A 16,867-nucleotide genomic window follows, 5' to 3' on the forward strand; every position below is an offset into this window, starting at 1 on the left:
ATATCTTTTATTTCATCGTATCCCCCAATTGATAGGGTAAGAAATTAATACATATCGACCGTATGGATCTCCGTGGATAAAAAGGAAAACTCTTGATATATAAACGCTGGAGTTCTTCTTTACTATCTTACCTAACCCGTTTATATAATATGAATCATTCACGTCCCAAAAAATTGTGAGATTGAAACTCTGAAATCAAATTCATTTCGATACATATTAATAGACATAGACACTTGTTGCATTAGAATTTGAAAGATCAAACGAAATTACTTACTATGGCACATCTGAATCATTAAAAAATGAAAGGTATTATCAATAAAAATACATATTATGGGGAAAATATTTGAAGAATTGACTTTTTTAGAGAGATCTTATGTTAGATAAAATATATTTAAATGGAAAATGACACAAATTGTTTAAATTGTTTAATATAGTTCATAAACTTTTAGTACATATAATGTTACCCTGATCTTAAATTAACGGAATAACCACTTTCAACATTTTTATATAATTTGAGGATTGTATTGACTCAAATAAAATCAAAAGGGATCAAATTGAATGTTAGATTAAATTTTATGGATCAAGTTACATATCGGATCCGAATCTAGAGATTATTTATGTCATTGTCCTTTCCAAATTTTAATATCAAAGCAGACGGGAGAGGGGTAAAACAAGGTATGAGTATGGTGAAGGACCAAGCTAGGGAAACAAGATTCGACCCAAAAAAGGAAAAAAACTAGGGAAAGAAAGAAGATAACGATTTGCGACTGCGACGGCGCCGTTTCACGATCGTAACAGGAGGAAGAGCAAGAGGAAGAAAGGAAGAAGGGAAAGAGACGACACCGCCTCGCGGCCGAGTCCCCCTATATCATCATCCTAAACCAAAATCCTCAGCGCAGTCGTCTTCTTCTCCTCCTCCTCCTTCGTCAATCTTCTTCAATCTTCTTCTATCTTCTCTCCTCCCTCCCTCCGTCTTCTCAGTCGAGCGCTTCAGGTAAATCTCATCCCCCTTCGTTCCGGCCGCCGGTGCTGTCTGTTTGGGCGCGCTTCGTCTTAGGGCTTCTCTCTCCGTCGATTCGATTTCGTAGCTCCTTCCTCCTTCTTTTTGATGTTTTTGCGCCGTCGGTGTTTGCATATTGGAATCCGCCTCATCAATTGCGTGCTTTATTTATTTATTTTATTTTTTTTGGCATTCGCCCGAAATGGGGTTCGCTTTCATCCGAGCCATTTATTGGATGGCGAGTGAGCTCAGCTCGAGTGCGTTCGGGTGCCGAATGCGTGGGGATTTTGATGCGTGACTCGCTCGTTAGCAGTTTTTCGACGCGATTTCTTTGGGAAGCCCCGGCTTGTCGTCCTCCTCCGTCACTCTTCCGAATTAAGATAATAGCGCACGAACACGCGTGTTTCTGCCCTGCTTTTGCAAAGCTGACGCCTCGTCGCCTGTGCAGACGCCTTGCTCGGAGTTATGGCTGGGGTCCTGGCGCAGTCAGCCAATGTGCCGGCCATATTGCCTGGCCAGAGATATGGCAGCTCCGGCGGTTCTGCCAAGTCCAGGAGAAGTGTGAAAATGATGTCCGCTCTCACGGCTCCCGGTATAAGGATGAGGGGCTTCTCTGGTCTGAGAGGATCTAACAGTTTGGACACTTTGTTGAATTCAAGCTCTGACTTTCACTCTAGGGTCGCGAGTTCCATCTCCTTTCGCAGGGGGAAGGCAAGCCGTGGTGTGGCCAGGGCCATGTTCGAGCGCTTTACTGAGAAAGCCATCAAAGTCATCATGCTTGCTCAAGAGGAAGCACGGAGGCTGGGTCACAATTTCGTGGGGACAGAGCAAATTCTCCTGGGTCTTATCGGCGAAGGCACTGGTATTGCTGCTAAAGTCCTTAAGTCGATGGGAATCAATTTGAAAGATGCGCGTGTGGAGGTTGAAAAAATAATTGGGAGGGGAAGTGGATTCGTTGCCGTGGAGATTCCCTTCACTCCACGTGCAAAGCGTGTCTTGGAACTGTCGCTGGAAGAAGCTCGACAGCTAGGTATCCTATTCAGTGCTGTTACAACTATGTATCTTCTTTTAGAGTATTCCGCCCGATCAATGTTGAATATTTCCCTGCGTATATCATGTACTAACCTTACTTGAATGTTAAGGCCATAACTACATTGGGTCTGAGCACTTGCTTCTTGGACTGCTTCGCGAGGGTGAGGGTGTAGCTGCTCGTGTTCTTGAGAACTTGGGTGCTGATCCTAGCAACATTCGCACGCAGGCAAGCGAGCATTCTGTGCTTCTTCTTCTTCAACTGATATTATGACAATATTGCTTGCTGTGCATATTTGCAAGGGCAAGACACTGATATGTCCCGTAAATAGGTCATTAGGATGGTGGGTGAGAGCACTGAGGCTGTTGGTGCTGGTGTTGGTGGAGGGAGTAGTGGCAATAAGATGCCAACGCTTGAGGAGTATGGAACCAACTTGACTAAGCTGGCAGAGGAGGTAATTATTTGTTTTTATTTTGTTTTCTCTAACTATTCAGTAATAATATGACTGTTCTCGAGAAGGGAGTATTGTTAAGTTTGTTCTCCATCTTTGGTAGGGAAAATTGGATCCCGTTGTTGGAAGGCAGCAACAAATTGAACGTGTTGTCCAGATTCTTGGTCGCCGAACCAAAAATAATCCTTGCCTTATTGGAGAACCTGGTGTGGGGAAAACTGCTATTGCTGAAGGTCTTGCTCAGCGTATTGCAAGTGGTGACGTTCCTGAAACAATTGAAGGGAAGAAGGTAAGTAATTTATTCATTTACTTGCTTGCAATGGTGTTGCATTGTTTTTGGAGTAGGAATGTAAAGTGCCTAAGATTCTCTCATGCCCTTTATTTTCTTCTGTCCCTGTTGAAGCATTTTCTAGGTCATTGCATCAGATGTCTTCAGTAGGGTTGAGAAGATAGCTCATAGTTTGCCTTTCCTTTTTGCAATGAGAGCATTTTTTAGGAGCGATGAATATTTAGGTCTTTCAATGACATCACAATGGATGGATGGATCCTTGGAGATGGGAACGTCTAGCACTGGAGAAATTGGATTGTAAAACAAGCTTCATGCTCCTGCATGCTTATCCTCATGGATATTTTACTGGTCATGTTTAATTGTTCAAGTGCACTAGTATACTTCAGCATCCTATGTTTGTTGTTTGGCATAGTGAGTTGTGGATGGTTTTATAATGATTCAATCAGTTGAAAGCCAACCCCAAGTCTTATGAATTCAATATCGTGGAAGTAATGATATGAATGCAGGATTTGAAGCATAATCAAATTCTAGAATTGCTTTTCTTGAAGTTCATGCGAATTTTGCTCTCTTTGTCTATATTGTCGGAAATTATGAATTTCTAGCATAATCAAATTTTAGAAATGCTTTTCTTGAAGTTCATGCTAATGCTGCTCTCTTTGTCTATATTGTTGGAAATTATGAATTATTGTTGCATCCTTTTGTGTCCTTATTCTTTAGAATGATCTTGTTTGAGCTAAAAAAGAAAAACCTATGCGTTATGCATTTTATTCGCCCGAATAACTAAGCCATATTATTTCCCTGCAATGTACTGTGGAATAAAAAATGTTGAATCTATCCCATCTCATCATACTCATTGTTTGCTTTTGTTGACATTGTCTGGGTCCAGTAATGACTGAGCTAGGTTAGTCCTTAGCTCTTCGCGACTGTGGATTAACAAAAGTTCATCTATGTGACTCAGGTCATTACCCTGGACATGGGTCTTCTAGTTGCTGGAACAAAGTATCGTGGAGAGTTTGAAGAGAGATTGAAGAAGCTAATGGAGGAAATTAAACAGAGTGACGAAATAATACTCTTCATTGATGAGGTGCATACTTTAATTGGGGCAGGGGCAGCAGAGGGTGCCATTGATGCTGCGAACATTCTGAAACCTGCTCTTGCACGGGGTGAACTGCAGGTAATTTGCATTGACATGTGGATTTTGGTTATGCAAATCAATTGCTATATATCTTTAACTGTGCTTTCAGTTGGTGGTTCTGGGATAGACCGTCAAGAGCTTAGGTTGACTGTCGTGGTCCTGGGCTTTAGATTGGGCTGAGAACACATATTGTTTGGCTTCTTAAACTTTTAAACATGGGGACAATTTTTGCATGCTTATTCATGCAATTCGCTAGATACCCTTTCTGTATGTTCCCAATTAAGAACGTGTCATCTGAAAGGACATATGCCACCACAGATCTTTTTTCCCCTTTTGCTTCCTTTCAACCACTTTCCTCTTGCTGCTGTGTTCCATATTGTGCAAGCTAAGGAAGATTTGGAAGCAAAAAATTCTTCGTGAAAAAGACTCTGCCATTACTTTCCTTCAAGACTCCTTCCTGGGGCCATGGCGCTCATCCTGAAAAACCTCTTTATCCACCATTTTCCTGCGAAGTCTGGGGAAATGCTGGAGTCCCTGCAAAACCAGAGATGATCCAAACTTACTCCGCCCTGTTCAGTGGGTGGGTATACAAGGCAGTCAAAACTTCTGACCAACTCTATAAACTTGGATGGCTTTGCTTGTTTGCTTGTTTAACTTGCCCCTCTTTTAATATGTAATGGTGATAGCAATTGCCACAATTGCTTTTCTGGTTTTGTGAGCCTCATGTTGTTGACTGTATTATCATTTTCCTTTTATATCATTCATCTGGCTGGGTTTACCTATGTTCGATATAATCTCGAGAAATTGGACAAGTTGCCTGTTTATTTCTTTCTGGGGAGCTACTGCATGCCTAGTTTACCACTCTTCTAAACTTTCTTTAAGGTAGTGTTATATAACTGCTTTTCCTCAATGCAAGTTTCAATAAGAGTCAGTTGTTTCATAGGTCAGTCAATCCTTGCTTTCTTTGTGGTCAGAGCTTTTACCATAATGAATGTCATTGTTGATTTAAATTCCATTTGTTCAGTGTATTGGGGCCACCACCCTGGATGAATATAGGAAACACATTGAGAAAGACCCAGCATTAGAAAGACGTTTCCAGCCAGTCAAAGTTCCCGAACCAACAGTGGATGAAACTATTCAGATTTTGAAGGGACTCCGTGAGAGATACGAGATCCATCACAAGTTGCATTACACTGATGAAGCCTTAGTAGCTGCTGCACAGCTCTCTTACCAGTATATTAGGTATGAAGCCCCATAATGCATATACTTTGTTGTATTTACTCATTCTATGTCAAGCTTTATATGTTTCACAATGAGTTAAATTTGATGTCTTTCCACTTTTCATGGAGTTCTTTGGTCTATCTGAAACTTATTGTCGTTCAATCTGGGTTGGTCATATGGATAGGGAGTTGCCTCTTTATTTGTTTGTTCAAATACTGAGGATCTTAATTGCCCTAGCCTTTTCTCTAGATATTTCAGAGTAAATCTGTGTTAATTCCAGAGACTTGAATTTGGGGTTTCAGCTGCCTCTCTGAAGGATTCATCTTACGCATTTATTGTGCCATGGGAAGAAAATGCCATGAGTAAATCGAGCTTCAGGAGTTCCTAAGCTAGTATCTTTTTCTTCATGGCTACAATACATGATAGCAGTTTGCATTGTTATCTACTTGGTTGAAATATACTTACTCGTCCTGCTTTCCCTCTGTGCTTCAGTGACCGTTTCTTGCCAGACAAAGCCATTGATTTGATTGATGAAGCAGGTTCACGGGTTCGACTTCGTCATGCACAGGTATGAGCTTTTTAATTTGTTTATACCGTAGTCTGATATGTCTCCCACACATTGTCTAATTGTTTGATGTGGTCCCTTTCTTACAGCTCCCTGAGGAGGCCAGAGAGCTTGAGAAAGAACTCCGGCAGATCACTAAGGAGAAGAATGAGGCTGTTCGCAGTCAGGATTTTGAGAAGGTATGAAATTTTTCTTTACCCTGCTCGCTTTGAATTATTTGCAAGTGGGGAGAGTTATGCATGTCATAAGGTGCAATGTGATGATGCTATTCTTTTTGTTGGGATTGTTGTATTGCATTTGATCAGAGCGAGGTGATATAATTGCTAGTGTTAGAATTTCCGCATTGCATTTGAACCACATCTGCCTGTCTTTTATTTATTGTTTATTATTTTTATTATTATTATTTTTTTTTTTTTGGGGGGTGGGGACATAAAATCGTTTTGAATTTGAACTTGGAGCAGATTCATCAGCCATTTTCTCTCTCATAGTTTCTTGTGTGTGTGTGTGTGTGTGTGTGTATGGTTCTTTTTGACCCACTATTTAATGTTTAGATAAGAAGCTCCATGTGTATATTTCTTGAACAGGCTGGCGAATTACGTGATCGGGAAATGGATCTGAAGGCACAGATAACTGCGCTGATAGACAAAGGCAAGGAGATGAGCAAGGCTGAAACTGAGGCTGGGGATGTTGGCCCAATCGTTACGGAAGTGGACATTCAGCACATTGTCTCTTCTTGGACTGGAATTCCTGTAGAGAAAGTGTCAACTGATGAGTCAGATCGCCTCCTCAAAATGGAAGAGACGCTACACAAACGAGTCATTGGACAGGACGAAGCAGTTAAAGCGATTAGCCGTGCCATCAGGCGAGCTCGTGTTGGACTCAAGAACCCTAATCGGCCGATCGCCAGTTTCATCTTTTCTGGTCCAACTGGTGTTGGGAAGTCAGAACTGGCAAAAGCACTAGCGGCTTACTACTTTGGGTCTGAAGAGGCCATGATTCGACTTGACATGAGTGAGTTTATGGAAAGGCACACAGTGTCCAAGCTAATTGGTTCCCCACCTGGTTATGTTGGATATACTGAGGGTGGCCAGCTCACTGAAGCTGTTCGTCGACGTCCATACACAGTGGTTTTGTTTGACGAGATCGAGAAGGCCCATCCGGACGTCTTCAACATGATGCTTCAAATTCTTGAGGATGGAAGGTTGACTGATAGCAAGGGGAGAACTGTTGATTTTAAGAATACACTTCTCATTATGACATCTAATGTTGGGAGCAGCGTAATAGAGAAGGGAGGCCGCCGGATAGGATTTGATCTTGATTATGATGAGAAGGATAGCAGTTACAACCGTATTAAGAGTCTAGTAACAGAGGAGCTGAAGCAATATTTCAGGCCGGAGTTCCTGAACAGACTAGATGAAATGATAGTGTTCCGTCAGCTCACTAAGTTGGAGGTGAAGGAAATTGCGGACATCATGCTTAAGGAAGTGTTTGAGAGGCTGAAAGGAAAGGAGATTGAACTTCAAGTGACAGAGAGATTTAGGGACCGGGTGGTGGACGAAGGCTACAATCCAAGCTATGGCGCAAGACCTCTGAGAAGAGCTATAATGAGATTATTGGAGGACAGTATGGCTGAGAAAATGCTTGCTAGGGAGATCAAAGAGGGTGATTCCGTCATCGTCGATGTTGACTCTGATGGGAATGTAACCGTGCTCAATGGAGGCAGTGGTGCTCCGGAGCCATTAGCTGAAGCAATTTCTGTGTGAATGGGGTAACGTCTTCATGCAACGTCTGCTTAGATTCGAAGGGGCTAATGTGGCCAGTGGTTGAAGTGTCGTGTTTTAGCTGGTAATTGGAGCTCGTATTTTTGGCTCAGCAAGTAGCGCCAACAGCTTTTAGATGTGTACTGCTTGGCAACGAATAATTTGATATTTGTCGATTTGTATTACAGGGAAGTCGGGATATACTTTCTTTTAAGTTAGTTCCGTTGATGATTTATGCTAATTAACAATAGCAAGCCGTTTCCTTCCGCGACTGATCAAGTATTGGGTTTTTGCTTTTGGGGTCTCCTCTTTTCGCCAAACGAAAAAGGGTATCTTGTGGACTGAACACTTTTTGTCAACGACATTAGGCCTTTTTCGTTGGTCATTTCCTTTAGCCATATTTTTCACTGAGATAAATATGAATCACCAAAAATACGTCTTGTTTCATCTCTCATTGACTTATAATCGGAGATTTCAATGTTCTCGATCCACTCTCCAAATATCAATTATCTACCAAACGATTGCAATCCCAACCAGACAGTTTGTCCTGATGAACGAGCTTTATGCACGAGAGCGTGGAGACTAGCTGCAGCAGATGGGCATAAATTATGGGGTAAGCCTAGTATGGGAATGGAGAGAATATGAATGGTGTAACTCTCACTGATCATGGCCATCGAGGAGAGCAATGACGCTAGATGCCGATGTAGGAGGTGGGGGGTGGTCAGTGAGCTTGCGAGATGCTTCCCAAAGTTGGCGTTCTATTCCAAGTTTCTGCAGCTCCCGTGAACCCCGCTCAACTGCTTCACAAGGGAACCCGTTCAGTTATGACGTAAATCGTCAGTATCATTCTCAATCCCGACTAAAAGGATAATCGGGATACTATGGAATGGCAGCGCGCCTGTTCTTTTCTGCGCTATAAAGATCCAAATACCCACCAGAAGGGTTACTCAGATTTTTTCTAGCTCATACCGCCAAAAAAAGAGCGCCTAGCTCATAGACAGACATTCATAAGATATCAGCAAAACCATATAGCTCATTTCCTACGACAGGATGTCATGGATGAATGCATCTCTTATTGGTCTGTTCATCTGTTCGCATTTGGAAGTGCGCTTGTATTTAAGAAAAAGTTGCAACAGTGAGGTGGTGCCAATCCCGTCAAAACCCTTTTTATTGTCCGCGAGGAGAAAAAAAAGTAAAAGGGAAAAGTAATCGACCTTTTGAATGTATAAAACGCATGTTCAAAATTGAGCTTTCAGTTCTATACTGTAATGAGAACTTTTCGTCCCTCACCGAGCTCGATTTAACCTTACAAGTAATGTGGGTTAGACAGATGAAAGGAGGGGCGTTGCCTACCTTCCACGGCATCATGTGGACTTGGTGTCTGCCCACTCCGGCCAATCCAGGATTGAAGCCTTTCTCTGGCAATGTCTTCTTCAATATGGTGCACCACAGCTCTTCTCCAGAAGTATGTCAACCAAGCCTACACGTCATTTTAAGTTTGGAAGACAGTAGAGATGGTGAGTTTAAAGAACATGTTTCTTACCATCTCTGTTAAATCCTGTAACAAGTCAATTGACAAGGCTTATCAACCTAGCTTCTGGTTTTGGACAACTCAAGGCTCATAGATGCACATCAGCATTCATGTTCGCAACAATTACAACTGAAGAACATGAAGGATGAAACGACATTGTCACATAAAAAGAGGCAAGAGCAGCTGACCTGTTTGAAAAGAATGTCTTCAGCCTCCTCTTTGCTTAGTTCTGTAGAATGACAGCTTAAAGCAAGTTAAGACAAGAATTGTGCTCAATAGTTCCTGAGAGGTACTCTTGCATGCATCTCAGAAGTCATGGGCTAAACATAAGGCCAGGCATTGCACAAGGCATCTTCTGGTTAAACTGCACTCTAAAATGCTTTATCCCCCAATAGAGTGTAGCAAGATTGACTATTTCGTTTCCTTCAGGTTTTTTGGCTCTTGTTGAAAAGGTGATGGCGAATATCACAACAAAGAATACTCATCAAGCGTATTAGATAAGGTATAGTAAATCACTTAAGTGTACCATCACTCAACAATGATTCCCTCTTACCCAATGTATCAATGAATCTGAAATCACCAGGAAATATGAAATCTGAAATACAACAAAATAAGAGGAGGAATGAGACGGCGTAGGGCGGATATTGTCACATATATAAAACACTCATCTAAATCTCTGAGAGCAGCATGTAAACAGGATTGTGTATTATCTCAAACTTGCGACTTCAATGTGCAGATGAGAAATCATGCTAAAGGAAGTAGACTGACGAATGTTGATGCATATGTTGAAAATTGGAAGTAAACCTAGTAAAACTACTGCACATACTGGTGGATTGCCTAGCCAAATTGGATTGGCTTTGAGCCATTGCTAGACTGACGGCTTCTTCAACCTACAGGAAGTGCAATGCAAGAGAAACATATGATCAGCTTCTTTAGTAACTGTTCTGAGTGTTAAAACAAATGAAACAGAAATATGTATCCAGTTTCAAAAGTCAAGAAAAGACCTTCAAAGTAGATAACTCCTTCAGCCCGGCTTCTACCAAAAGCATGCTCTCGATGTATCCTTCACCTGTTAAATCACTTGTATCCTTAACGAGTTCTCTTCTATCTGGAATGTTGCCGCCTGCTTCATGTCAAAGAAAAAGAAGTTAGACTAAATGCAATTATGCAAGAAATGTCATATAAGACCAAAAGCTACTAATATTAGCACTGCAACCTGCACCCCAGGACTCTTCCTTAGCCTTCACTCCAGCAGAAATGACCACTTCAAATGGAAGCAGAGCTAGAGATGACCAATACTCATGTCTAGAATGTGCTACATCAGTACAAATGCCTGTAAGGTGAAAAAGGACAAGTCAAATTCCGTGCCTCAGAAAAGTTTAAACATGCTAGAACCGTCTAAACATCTTTACCAATTTTTATAGTAAATACACCTGTTAAATTGATGAAGACGAACTTTACCAGATAAATGTGATTGATTAACTCGTCCAGCTACAAGAATCTGGGGATTTTGATATTTCTGAAGTCAAAAGGATAAAGGAAATTCATTTCATCGTGGAGAGTGCTGACACCTCACGGATTCATTATCCTCCTTCAGTTTTGCTTTTAACTTATACTTTGGTAAAACCATGTGATTGAACTTCCCATTTAAGTCAACCAAAAAAACATTTGTAAGTACAAACGTGCAAACCATGTTCAAAAATCAACGAAATGGGAATCTGCAAAGATGATTACCATGTTTTGCAGCTAAACCCCAGTATCGAGCGAGCCAACATCTTTTCAACACAACCTCTTCCTGAGACAGGAAACAGATTAGCAGAATATTCAATCTTTATTCTAATTCAGAAGTCTTCCACGCATACCTTCTCATCCTGCGTCAAAACCATTCTATGTACTGTCGTGTGTAGAGCATTCAACTCAGAATTTGCTTCCTGAAGTTGGGTAATAGCTGCTTCTCTATCTTCCATCAAGTTCTAGTCATAGTCAAGGCACAAAAACAAAAAACTCAGAAAGATGCCGACACTTGGCAAATTTCATATTTTATATAGACGTGCTTCACCTCCATTTTCAAACGAAGAGCTACAATTTCCTTGTCTCTTCCATTCTTTAAAGCAATCTGTAACGAGAATATAAATTCTTTATGAACTTCAGGATCTAAAATCAAAGAAACCTTGAAAATTCAAAAATTCTATAATTAGTTCTTAACTCACCTCTCTTTCACGCAAGAACCCTTCTCTCCTGTCATAGATTGAAACAATGATCAGATCATTACCGAATGACGTTTCAAAGAATTTGTCACTTCAGACATTCACAAATGTACCTCCGTGCAAATTCATCATCAAGGGATCGACCTTGTCCCAGTTTAGCAACCTGTTTATGTAGATGTGGCATCACAGTACACAAAAAAAATCTTGTGTGTGGCCTACCAGGCTACAATAGCATATTGGAATTTCCCCACTAAAAGCATAGACATTTCACTTGACATATAAACATTGTAATATTGAAGTGGCTTCCTATCACTGATGATCGAAATAAGCATGTCGAAAGACTGCACTCTGAGTGCACTTGATTGCAATGCACTTATCATCCATTTCTATGCTAACCAGCCCATTTCCAACTTTTTTCAACTTGCTAAAAAATATGGCTACGTTGTTCCCACAACATGATGGCAAACTTGCGATTTGAATTCTCAAATGTTTCAATCCATTATCGTATATCTTCTCAAGACAATTTGCCCCTCAAAACAAAGAACCAGCAAAGTCAGTAAACAGAACCTCCTTGCACGTGAAGTATGATTGGAATTTCCTAGCAAGTGCTAGCGTATTTTATCTTTCCCACTGACAACTGAGTAAAAGTACTGCAGGTGGAGCAACATTGGCATTTCTTAATTAAATGGAGCTGTTCAATATGCTATAGTTGCTAAGACGGGTCTTTGCTAGCATAAAATTATGCAAATGGTAAATATGTCAATCGCATGGTGTCATCTCCCTTTATTAAATAGTTGCTCTGGAACAACAGTCATGAATAAGAGTCAGCAAAAAGCTACTTACATCTACCAGTGCTATGTAAAATAATAAGAAGTATGAGCAGTCAATCTGACTGACCTGTTTTTCAAGCTCCCTGGCTCTGACCTCTGCTTTGCTGCACCTGTCTTCAGATTGTTGAAGCTGCATGGAGATGATAAACTCTTGAAATGAAGGAAGAGTGTAACAAGATAATAATGCTGTTGTTTCAGACTTCAAGCAAATGCACCTTCTCCCATAATGAGTAATTTTCTCCTTGCAGCATATCAAGCTGTAGAAGTGAAGTCTCAGTCAGTTTCATTTAGCTATTGCTGATGTTTGGATTGTGAAAGTGGATGCATGATTTGGAATTGTCCTGAAAACCTATTCATGGAATATATCATGATGGAGAGCAAGGGGAGGTGTTCAATATACTTCATCACGGAGTGCAGAAACTTCATGCTTATTCCCAGTGTCATTTAGATTGGGTTGTTGGGCATCAAGAGGAGTTCTGCAGGATTATCCACAAAAAATTTAAACGACCTGATAAGTCACAATCACAAGTGAGGCTCCTGACAACTGAGAGCAATGTCTACAACGATCAGCAATAACTACTGTGGTGCCAGACTATGGAAGCCATGAAAATTGACGGTACTGAAAATAGATTTAGGTGCTTTCAATAGAAATAAGAGTTACACACTGTTGGAAGTCCTTCCCTCTCATATGTACAGATCAAACTGTAACGCATATGAAGAGCACTAAAAAGAATAGGTCAAGCTAGAAATGCATACTTTACAGAAGCAACAAGAATCTTTACCTTCGATCAGCTCTTGGTTTTCTCTTAGGAAGTTGGATAGGAGGTATTGGAACTGGTGTTTTGATTGGTGATGCTGAAGCTGTTGAAGGCATGGAGGGGAACGGTCTTTCCGCCGATTTGGAGTTAATGGTCTGAAGGTACCTTATGGAGTTTCTACCTGGCTGATTTAGATAACCAAAGATCCTATTAGCCATATTATAGTCTTATAATTAAGCAGTGTTCTAATCAAACAATTCACAACATTGAAAAATTATGGGTTGCGCAGAGAAAATTCTTCGAGTTATGAATGAATAAGCCTTGAGCTTATATTTGGAAGATCGGGGGAGCAGAATATCAAAAACTGTCTTCGAATCTTGAGCTTCCTTTTATTGATCTGATCATAAGCTAGTGCTGCCATATCGATCTAGAGGCAAATAGTGGCAGCAATCAGTACCACAGCTGAAGGAGACTGCTCGGGCGTGGTAGCAGGAGTCAAATGTGATCCCCCGAGGGCATTGGGGACATTGCTGTGGCTATCGTGGGGAAAGGAACAAGATGAAGTAGAAGGAGACCCAAATTCAAAGTCATCGTGATCCTCATCTTCATTACTATCAGCAGCCCTCTTCATCATGGTAGCAGCCAGAAGCTGCGAGGCAGCCTGGACGTTTGGAGGACGCTTAAAAGTGGAAGCTGGCGACATTCCCGGTGATGATGATCCACTGCTGTTTCCATGGACGTAGTTCGAGTAAAAGGGGCGATCCTGATCCATCTGCGTGCCAGAGGTTCAGTTGAGCAGAGGGGATAGATCATGGAATCAATATAAGGACCCCTGACTTCTGAGCGGTTGCATTAAAATGAAGTATTTCTTGGAGAGAAGACTCTGTAAAAACGCAAGGTAGTAAACCAAATTCGTTGGACTGATTCAAAGGTCATGGAGTGGTTGAGATGTTACTGAGTCCTTGGTCATTCCGTGTCCTGTAAGAACATTGGAATCTTCCCATCGGAGTTTTCTTGGTGCATTTTAGCCAGGACTCGGCCATTTTTAGTTTATGACGTGATCGCAAGGTGTCAAACTTCAGGTGATACATCGATTAGTTTATGACGTCTTATGTGTCGAAGCAAATATAACTGTGGAGAAGCCAATGTCAAAGGTTTCCTCACATGTTCCACGACCGAGTCTTCCTCTTCCACGTTACCACTCTATGTGATCATCGAATCTTGGCCGGGCTTGGTCACCGGAAAACATGTGTAAAATAATTTTAGGTTCGGGTTTATGACTAAACACCCTTTTGTCTAGGTTTCACTCAAAATTAGCTTTGCATTTGGGTCCACCGTGTTGCCCAGCTCTTGACAAAGTCCAGTTACCGCCTCCCTAGGAAGATTTCCTCGTACGGAGAAAGATCCAATGATTGACTGTATGATCTCAACTTCACTTTAGACGATAACAAAAATGATATCGAGAAACACCAATTTATGAAAAAGTCACGAGACATAGAGCCCCTTTTTAAACAGGAAAAGAAGACTAAGGAGTTGGGTATTAAATGAGACTTAGCAAAGACCAGTTCACATTTTGAAGACCTCAAACTCTACTTCCATTGGATACGAGTGTACCAAGACTAGGGTTGAGTTGAGGTCGATAGTAGACTTATTTTTCTCAAGCAAAATGAAAGAAAAAAAGTAAGAAGATGTGTAGTGCTCGGGTAAGTGAAATACACGAGCAACACAAGTACATGGAGAAGCAAAAATCATAGGTGGTCAGTGTCAGTTCAATGAAATGTCAATGGCTACGTGTCACATATACCACATTTAAATATCAGACTTGATTAAGACTATTATTAGTCTTATATTTTATGACTTTTTGCTAGACTTCCAATATAATTCAGGTGGATTGAGAGTATAACTCGAAGTCTCATTGTCTAAATTCAACCCTACAGTTTCTGGGAATGGTTGCCATACATCTATATATATATATATATGCCTATTTGTTACAGTTTATCCTCCTCAGCCAAAAAAAAAGAAAGAAAGAAAGAAAGAAATTCTGGCTATGCGTATAGAAAGACCAAGCACACGCCCCCATCCCCAAAGCTCACCGCATTGTGAAGGAAGCTGTCATATTTTGGCTGGTGCTCCGCGAGCGCTGCTGGCCGAAAAAGCCCGGCCCTCTCTCTTCCTCCTCTTCCCTCTCCTGCCTCCTCCCTCCTCGACCCTCTCGCCTGCCATCTCTCTCTCTCTCTCTCTCTCTCTCTCTCCCGCTCTCTACAAACCCTAGCTCCACTCTACTTAGCTGCTGCTGCTGGCGGTGACACGTCGTTGGGTACCCCGAGAGAGAGAGAGAGACAGAGAGAGAGAGTAGAACCGAAGAGAAAGGCTGAATAAGGAGGAGGGAATGGCGGACCCACAAGCGACGACGGAGGGGCAGCAGATGAATGGGGATAGGGCCCTCGCCTTGGCCGAGACCGTCGGGGCCAAGAGGCAGCGGAGGCCCAGCGTCCGATTGGGCGACCTCGGCGGCGACCTCACCTTCGACTCCCACGTCCGAAGGAAGCATCACTCCTCCTCCTCCTCCGCCGCCGCCGCCGCCGCCGCCTCCGCCTCCGCCTCAGGTAACCTCAATAGATCCTCCAAGACTCGTCCTTTGTTCAATTTGAGCTCCGACCACCACCAATCCCTCGACGATAACGACAAATTCGACAACTTGGATTCCGTCGCCATTGGGAGCTGGAAAGTCAAGGACTCCAAGAAGCGCGCCCCCAATGCCACCAAGAGGATTCGCTCCAATTGGGTTCCCAAGGTCACCGACGAGGGCGGCGGCGAAGTCGAGTTGGAGAAGTATAGTGGTGGCGAAGATTTCGATGATGGGTACAATGATTTTGATATCGAGAATTTGGAGAGTCCCGTCAAGGAGCAGAGCCCGGTGAACTCTTTGGAGAATTTGGGTGTGGATAGCCATGGAAATGACAGGGATTTGCTGTATAGGAGACCCGTTAGGGGTAGGAGTAGGGACCACCATGACGCGGTCGAGTTGTCGGGGCCCTCGGATACGGATTTGAGGGATAGGGATGGGAGGTGCGGAGAGGATGGGGTGAAGATTTGGCTTAATGGGTTAGGACTAGGGAGGTATGCACCCGTTTTCGAGGTTCATGAGGTGGACGATGAGGTTTTGCCTATGTTGACATTGGAGGATTTGAAAGATATGGGGATCAATGCAGTCGGTTCCAGAAGGAAAATGTACTGTGCCATTCAGAAGCTAAGCAAGGGATTTTCGTAATGCCTTTTCTGTTGGTTTTGAGAAATCCTCAGACATGGTAATGTGAGCTTTCATGTCTGTAGTAACAGCTTTTTAGCTTTTAGTATATCCAAGCCTGGTAGCAAGTTTTAAAGAGTTTCTTGTTTGCTCGCTCTTCTTTGTTCATGCTTTATAATTTGCCAAATTCTGTTTGTTGCAGTTTTCTTGTATGTACTTCCTTGACTGCGATACTGAAGTAGGCTGGAAACTACTGTTGAAGTTGGTGAGAGAAATTTTTGCTCTTCTTCCAACTATGAAGTAGGAAGAAAAAGAACAAATTTATGCACAAATTCTTTTTAAGGCTGGCATATATTGAATTTGACTGTGGTGCTTGTACTAGCTGATGCTCAGAGAATATTTTATTTCATTCGGTCATGATTTTGCAGCACTTCACATATATCGAATGCTAAGGACCTTGTATCGATGCAAAAAGATTTGCAAGTAATTCCAAAGCATACAAAGAAAATACATCTTTGCTTCCTTTGGCGTTAAATGGTTTGCATTCAGTTAACTGACTTTTGCAAAGTATAGGACAAGCCGGCATGCGACAACAAGGAGGAGATTGTCCTAGTTGGTTTATTAAGCAATTTGCTTAAGTTCTCATACTATTTTGCACGTTCTTGTTCTTACGTGTAACGTATAAGCAGTGAAGTGATCTGTTTGTTGAAACTGGTTAGCATTGTTGGAATGTCATGACCTCACAGCATCAAATATCAGGGAGAGAATTTCTTAATAGAGTGGCACCTTAGCGTAGATGCGCATGAGAGTATGAATATGATAAGTGTCGCCATTCTTGTGTTG

General features: G+C 41.9%; 3 protein-coding genes across 8 annotated transcripts; 2 read left to right on the forward strand and 1 right to left on the reverse strand.

Annotated features, from left to right (window-relative positions):
• Positions 1 to 828: 828 nt before the first annotated feature.
• On the forward strand, positions 829 to 7,723 carry LOC120289992 (chaperone protein ClpC, chloroplastic). The gene is made up of 10 exons (XM_039305440.1): positions 829 to 994; positions 1,449 to 2,030; positions 2,143 to 2,258; positions 2,362 to 2,484; positions 2,585 to 2,770; positions 3,729 to 3,944; positions 4,930 to 5,147; positions 5,619 to 5,694; positions 5,781 to 5,870; positions 6,276 to 7,723. The coding sequence occupies exons 2-10, from the start codon at positions 1,466 to 1,468 to the stop codon at positions 7,452 to 7,454; spliced, it is 2,769 nt and encodes a 922-aa protein (XP_039161374.1). The 5' UTR covers positions 829 to 994; positions 1,449 to 1,465; the 3' UTR covers positions 7,455 to 7,723.
• A 151-nt stretch (positions 7,724 to 7,874) lies between these two features.
• Positions 7,875 to 14,974, reverse strand: LOC104427641 (coiled-coil domain-containing protein SCD2). Of its 6 annotated transcripts, none has more exons than XM_039305444.1 (18): positions 14,871 to 14,974; positions 13,235 to 13,549; positions 12,802 to 12,962; positions 12,420 to 12,495; positions 12,235 to 12,276; positions 12,087 to 12,149; positions 11,303 to 11,352; positions 11,193 to 11,220; positions 11,042 to 11,098; positions 10,845 to 10,955; positions 10,717 to 10,777; positions 10,199 to 10,315; positions 9,987 to 10,108; positions 9,809 to 9,872; positions 9,536 to 9,577; positions 9,171 to 9,211; positions 8,805 to 8,931; positions 7,875 to 8,251 (listed from the first exon to the last, which is right to left on the reverse strand). In XM_039305444.1, the coding sequence occupies exons 2-18, from the start codon at positions 13,547 to 13,549 to the stop codon at positions 8,109 to 8,111; spliced, it is 1,620 nt and encodes a 539-aa protein (XP_039161378.1). In that variant the 5' UTR covers positions 14,871 to 14,974; the 3' UTR covers positions 7,875 to 8,108. The 6 variants fall into 6 exon arrangements, 5 of the variants coding, with proteins under 5 accessions (XP_039161378.1, XP_039161375.1, XP_039161376.1 ...); XM_039305441.1 differs by lacking the exon at positions 14,871 to 14,974 and having other exon boundaries at positions 7,875 to 8,037; positions 8,113 to 8,251; positions 13,235 to 13,768; XM_039305442.1 differs by lacking the exon at positions 14,871 to 14,974 and having other exon boundaries at positions 9,987 to 10,105; positions 13,235 to 13,765.
• Positions 14,975 to 15,050: 76 nt separating this feature from the next.
• LOC104425764 lies at positions 15,051 to 16,441 on the forward strand. The gene is made up of 2 exons (XM_010038557.3): positions 15,051 to 16,085; positions 16,227 to 16,441. Exon 1 carries the CDS (start codon positions 15,167 to 15,169, stop codon positions 16,046 to 16,048), a length of 882 nt encoding a protein of 293 aa, XP_010036859.1. The 5' UTR covers positions 15,051 to 15,166; the 3' UTR covers positions 16,049 to 16,085; positions 16,227 to 16,441.
• The last annotated feature ends 426 nt before the right edge of the window (positions 16,442 to 16,867 follow it).

The sequence above is a fragment of the Eucalyptus grandis genome, chromosome 11 (genome assembly GCF_016545825.1).
Source record: "Eucalyptus grandis isolate ANBG69807.140 chromosome 11, ASM1654582v1, whole genome shotgun sequence".
Lineage (NCBI taxonomy): Eukaryota > Viridiplantae > Streptophyta > Magnoliopsida > Myrtales > Myrtaceae > Eucalyptus > Eucalyptus grandis.

What these genes read in the sequence shown, in the direction of transcription:
- LOC120289992 (XM_039305440.1), top strand. Translation starts at nt 1,466, where the DNA reads ATGGCTGGGGTCCTGGCGCAGTCAGCCAATGTGCCGGCCATATTGCCT. An exon ending in CTAGCAACATTCGCACGCAG is followed by an intron (nt 2,259 to 2,361) that starts GCAAGCGAGCAT and finishes TCCCGTAAATAG; the next exon opens with GTCATTAGGATGGTGGGTGA. An exon ending in TTGCACGGGGTGAACTGCAG is followed by an intron (nt 3,945 to 4,929) that starts GTAATTTGCATT and finishes CCATTTGTTCAG; the next exon opens with TGTATTGGGGCCACCACCCT.
- LOC104427641 (XM_039305444.1), bottom strand. Translation starts at nt 13,549, where the DNA reads ATGGATCAGGATCGCCCCTTTTACTCGAACTACGTCCATGGAAACAGC. An exon ending in GGGTTTAGCTGCAAAACATG is followed by an intron (nt 10,316 to 10,716) that starts GTAATCATCTTT and finishes TTCACCTTACAG; the next exon opens with GCATTTGTACTGATGTAGCA. An exon ending in TCCACATGATGCCGTGGAAG is followed by an intron (nt 8,252 to 8,804) that starts GTAGGCAACGCC and finishes TCCCTTGTGAAG; the next exon opens with CAGTTGAGCGGGGTTCACGG.
- LOC104425764 (XM_010038557.3), top strand. Translation starts at nt 15,167, where the DNA reads ATGGCGGACCCACAAGCGACGACGGAGGGGCAGCAGATGAATGGGGAT.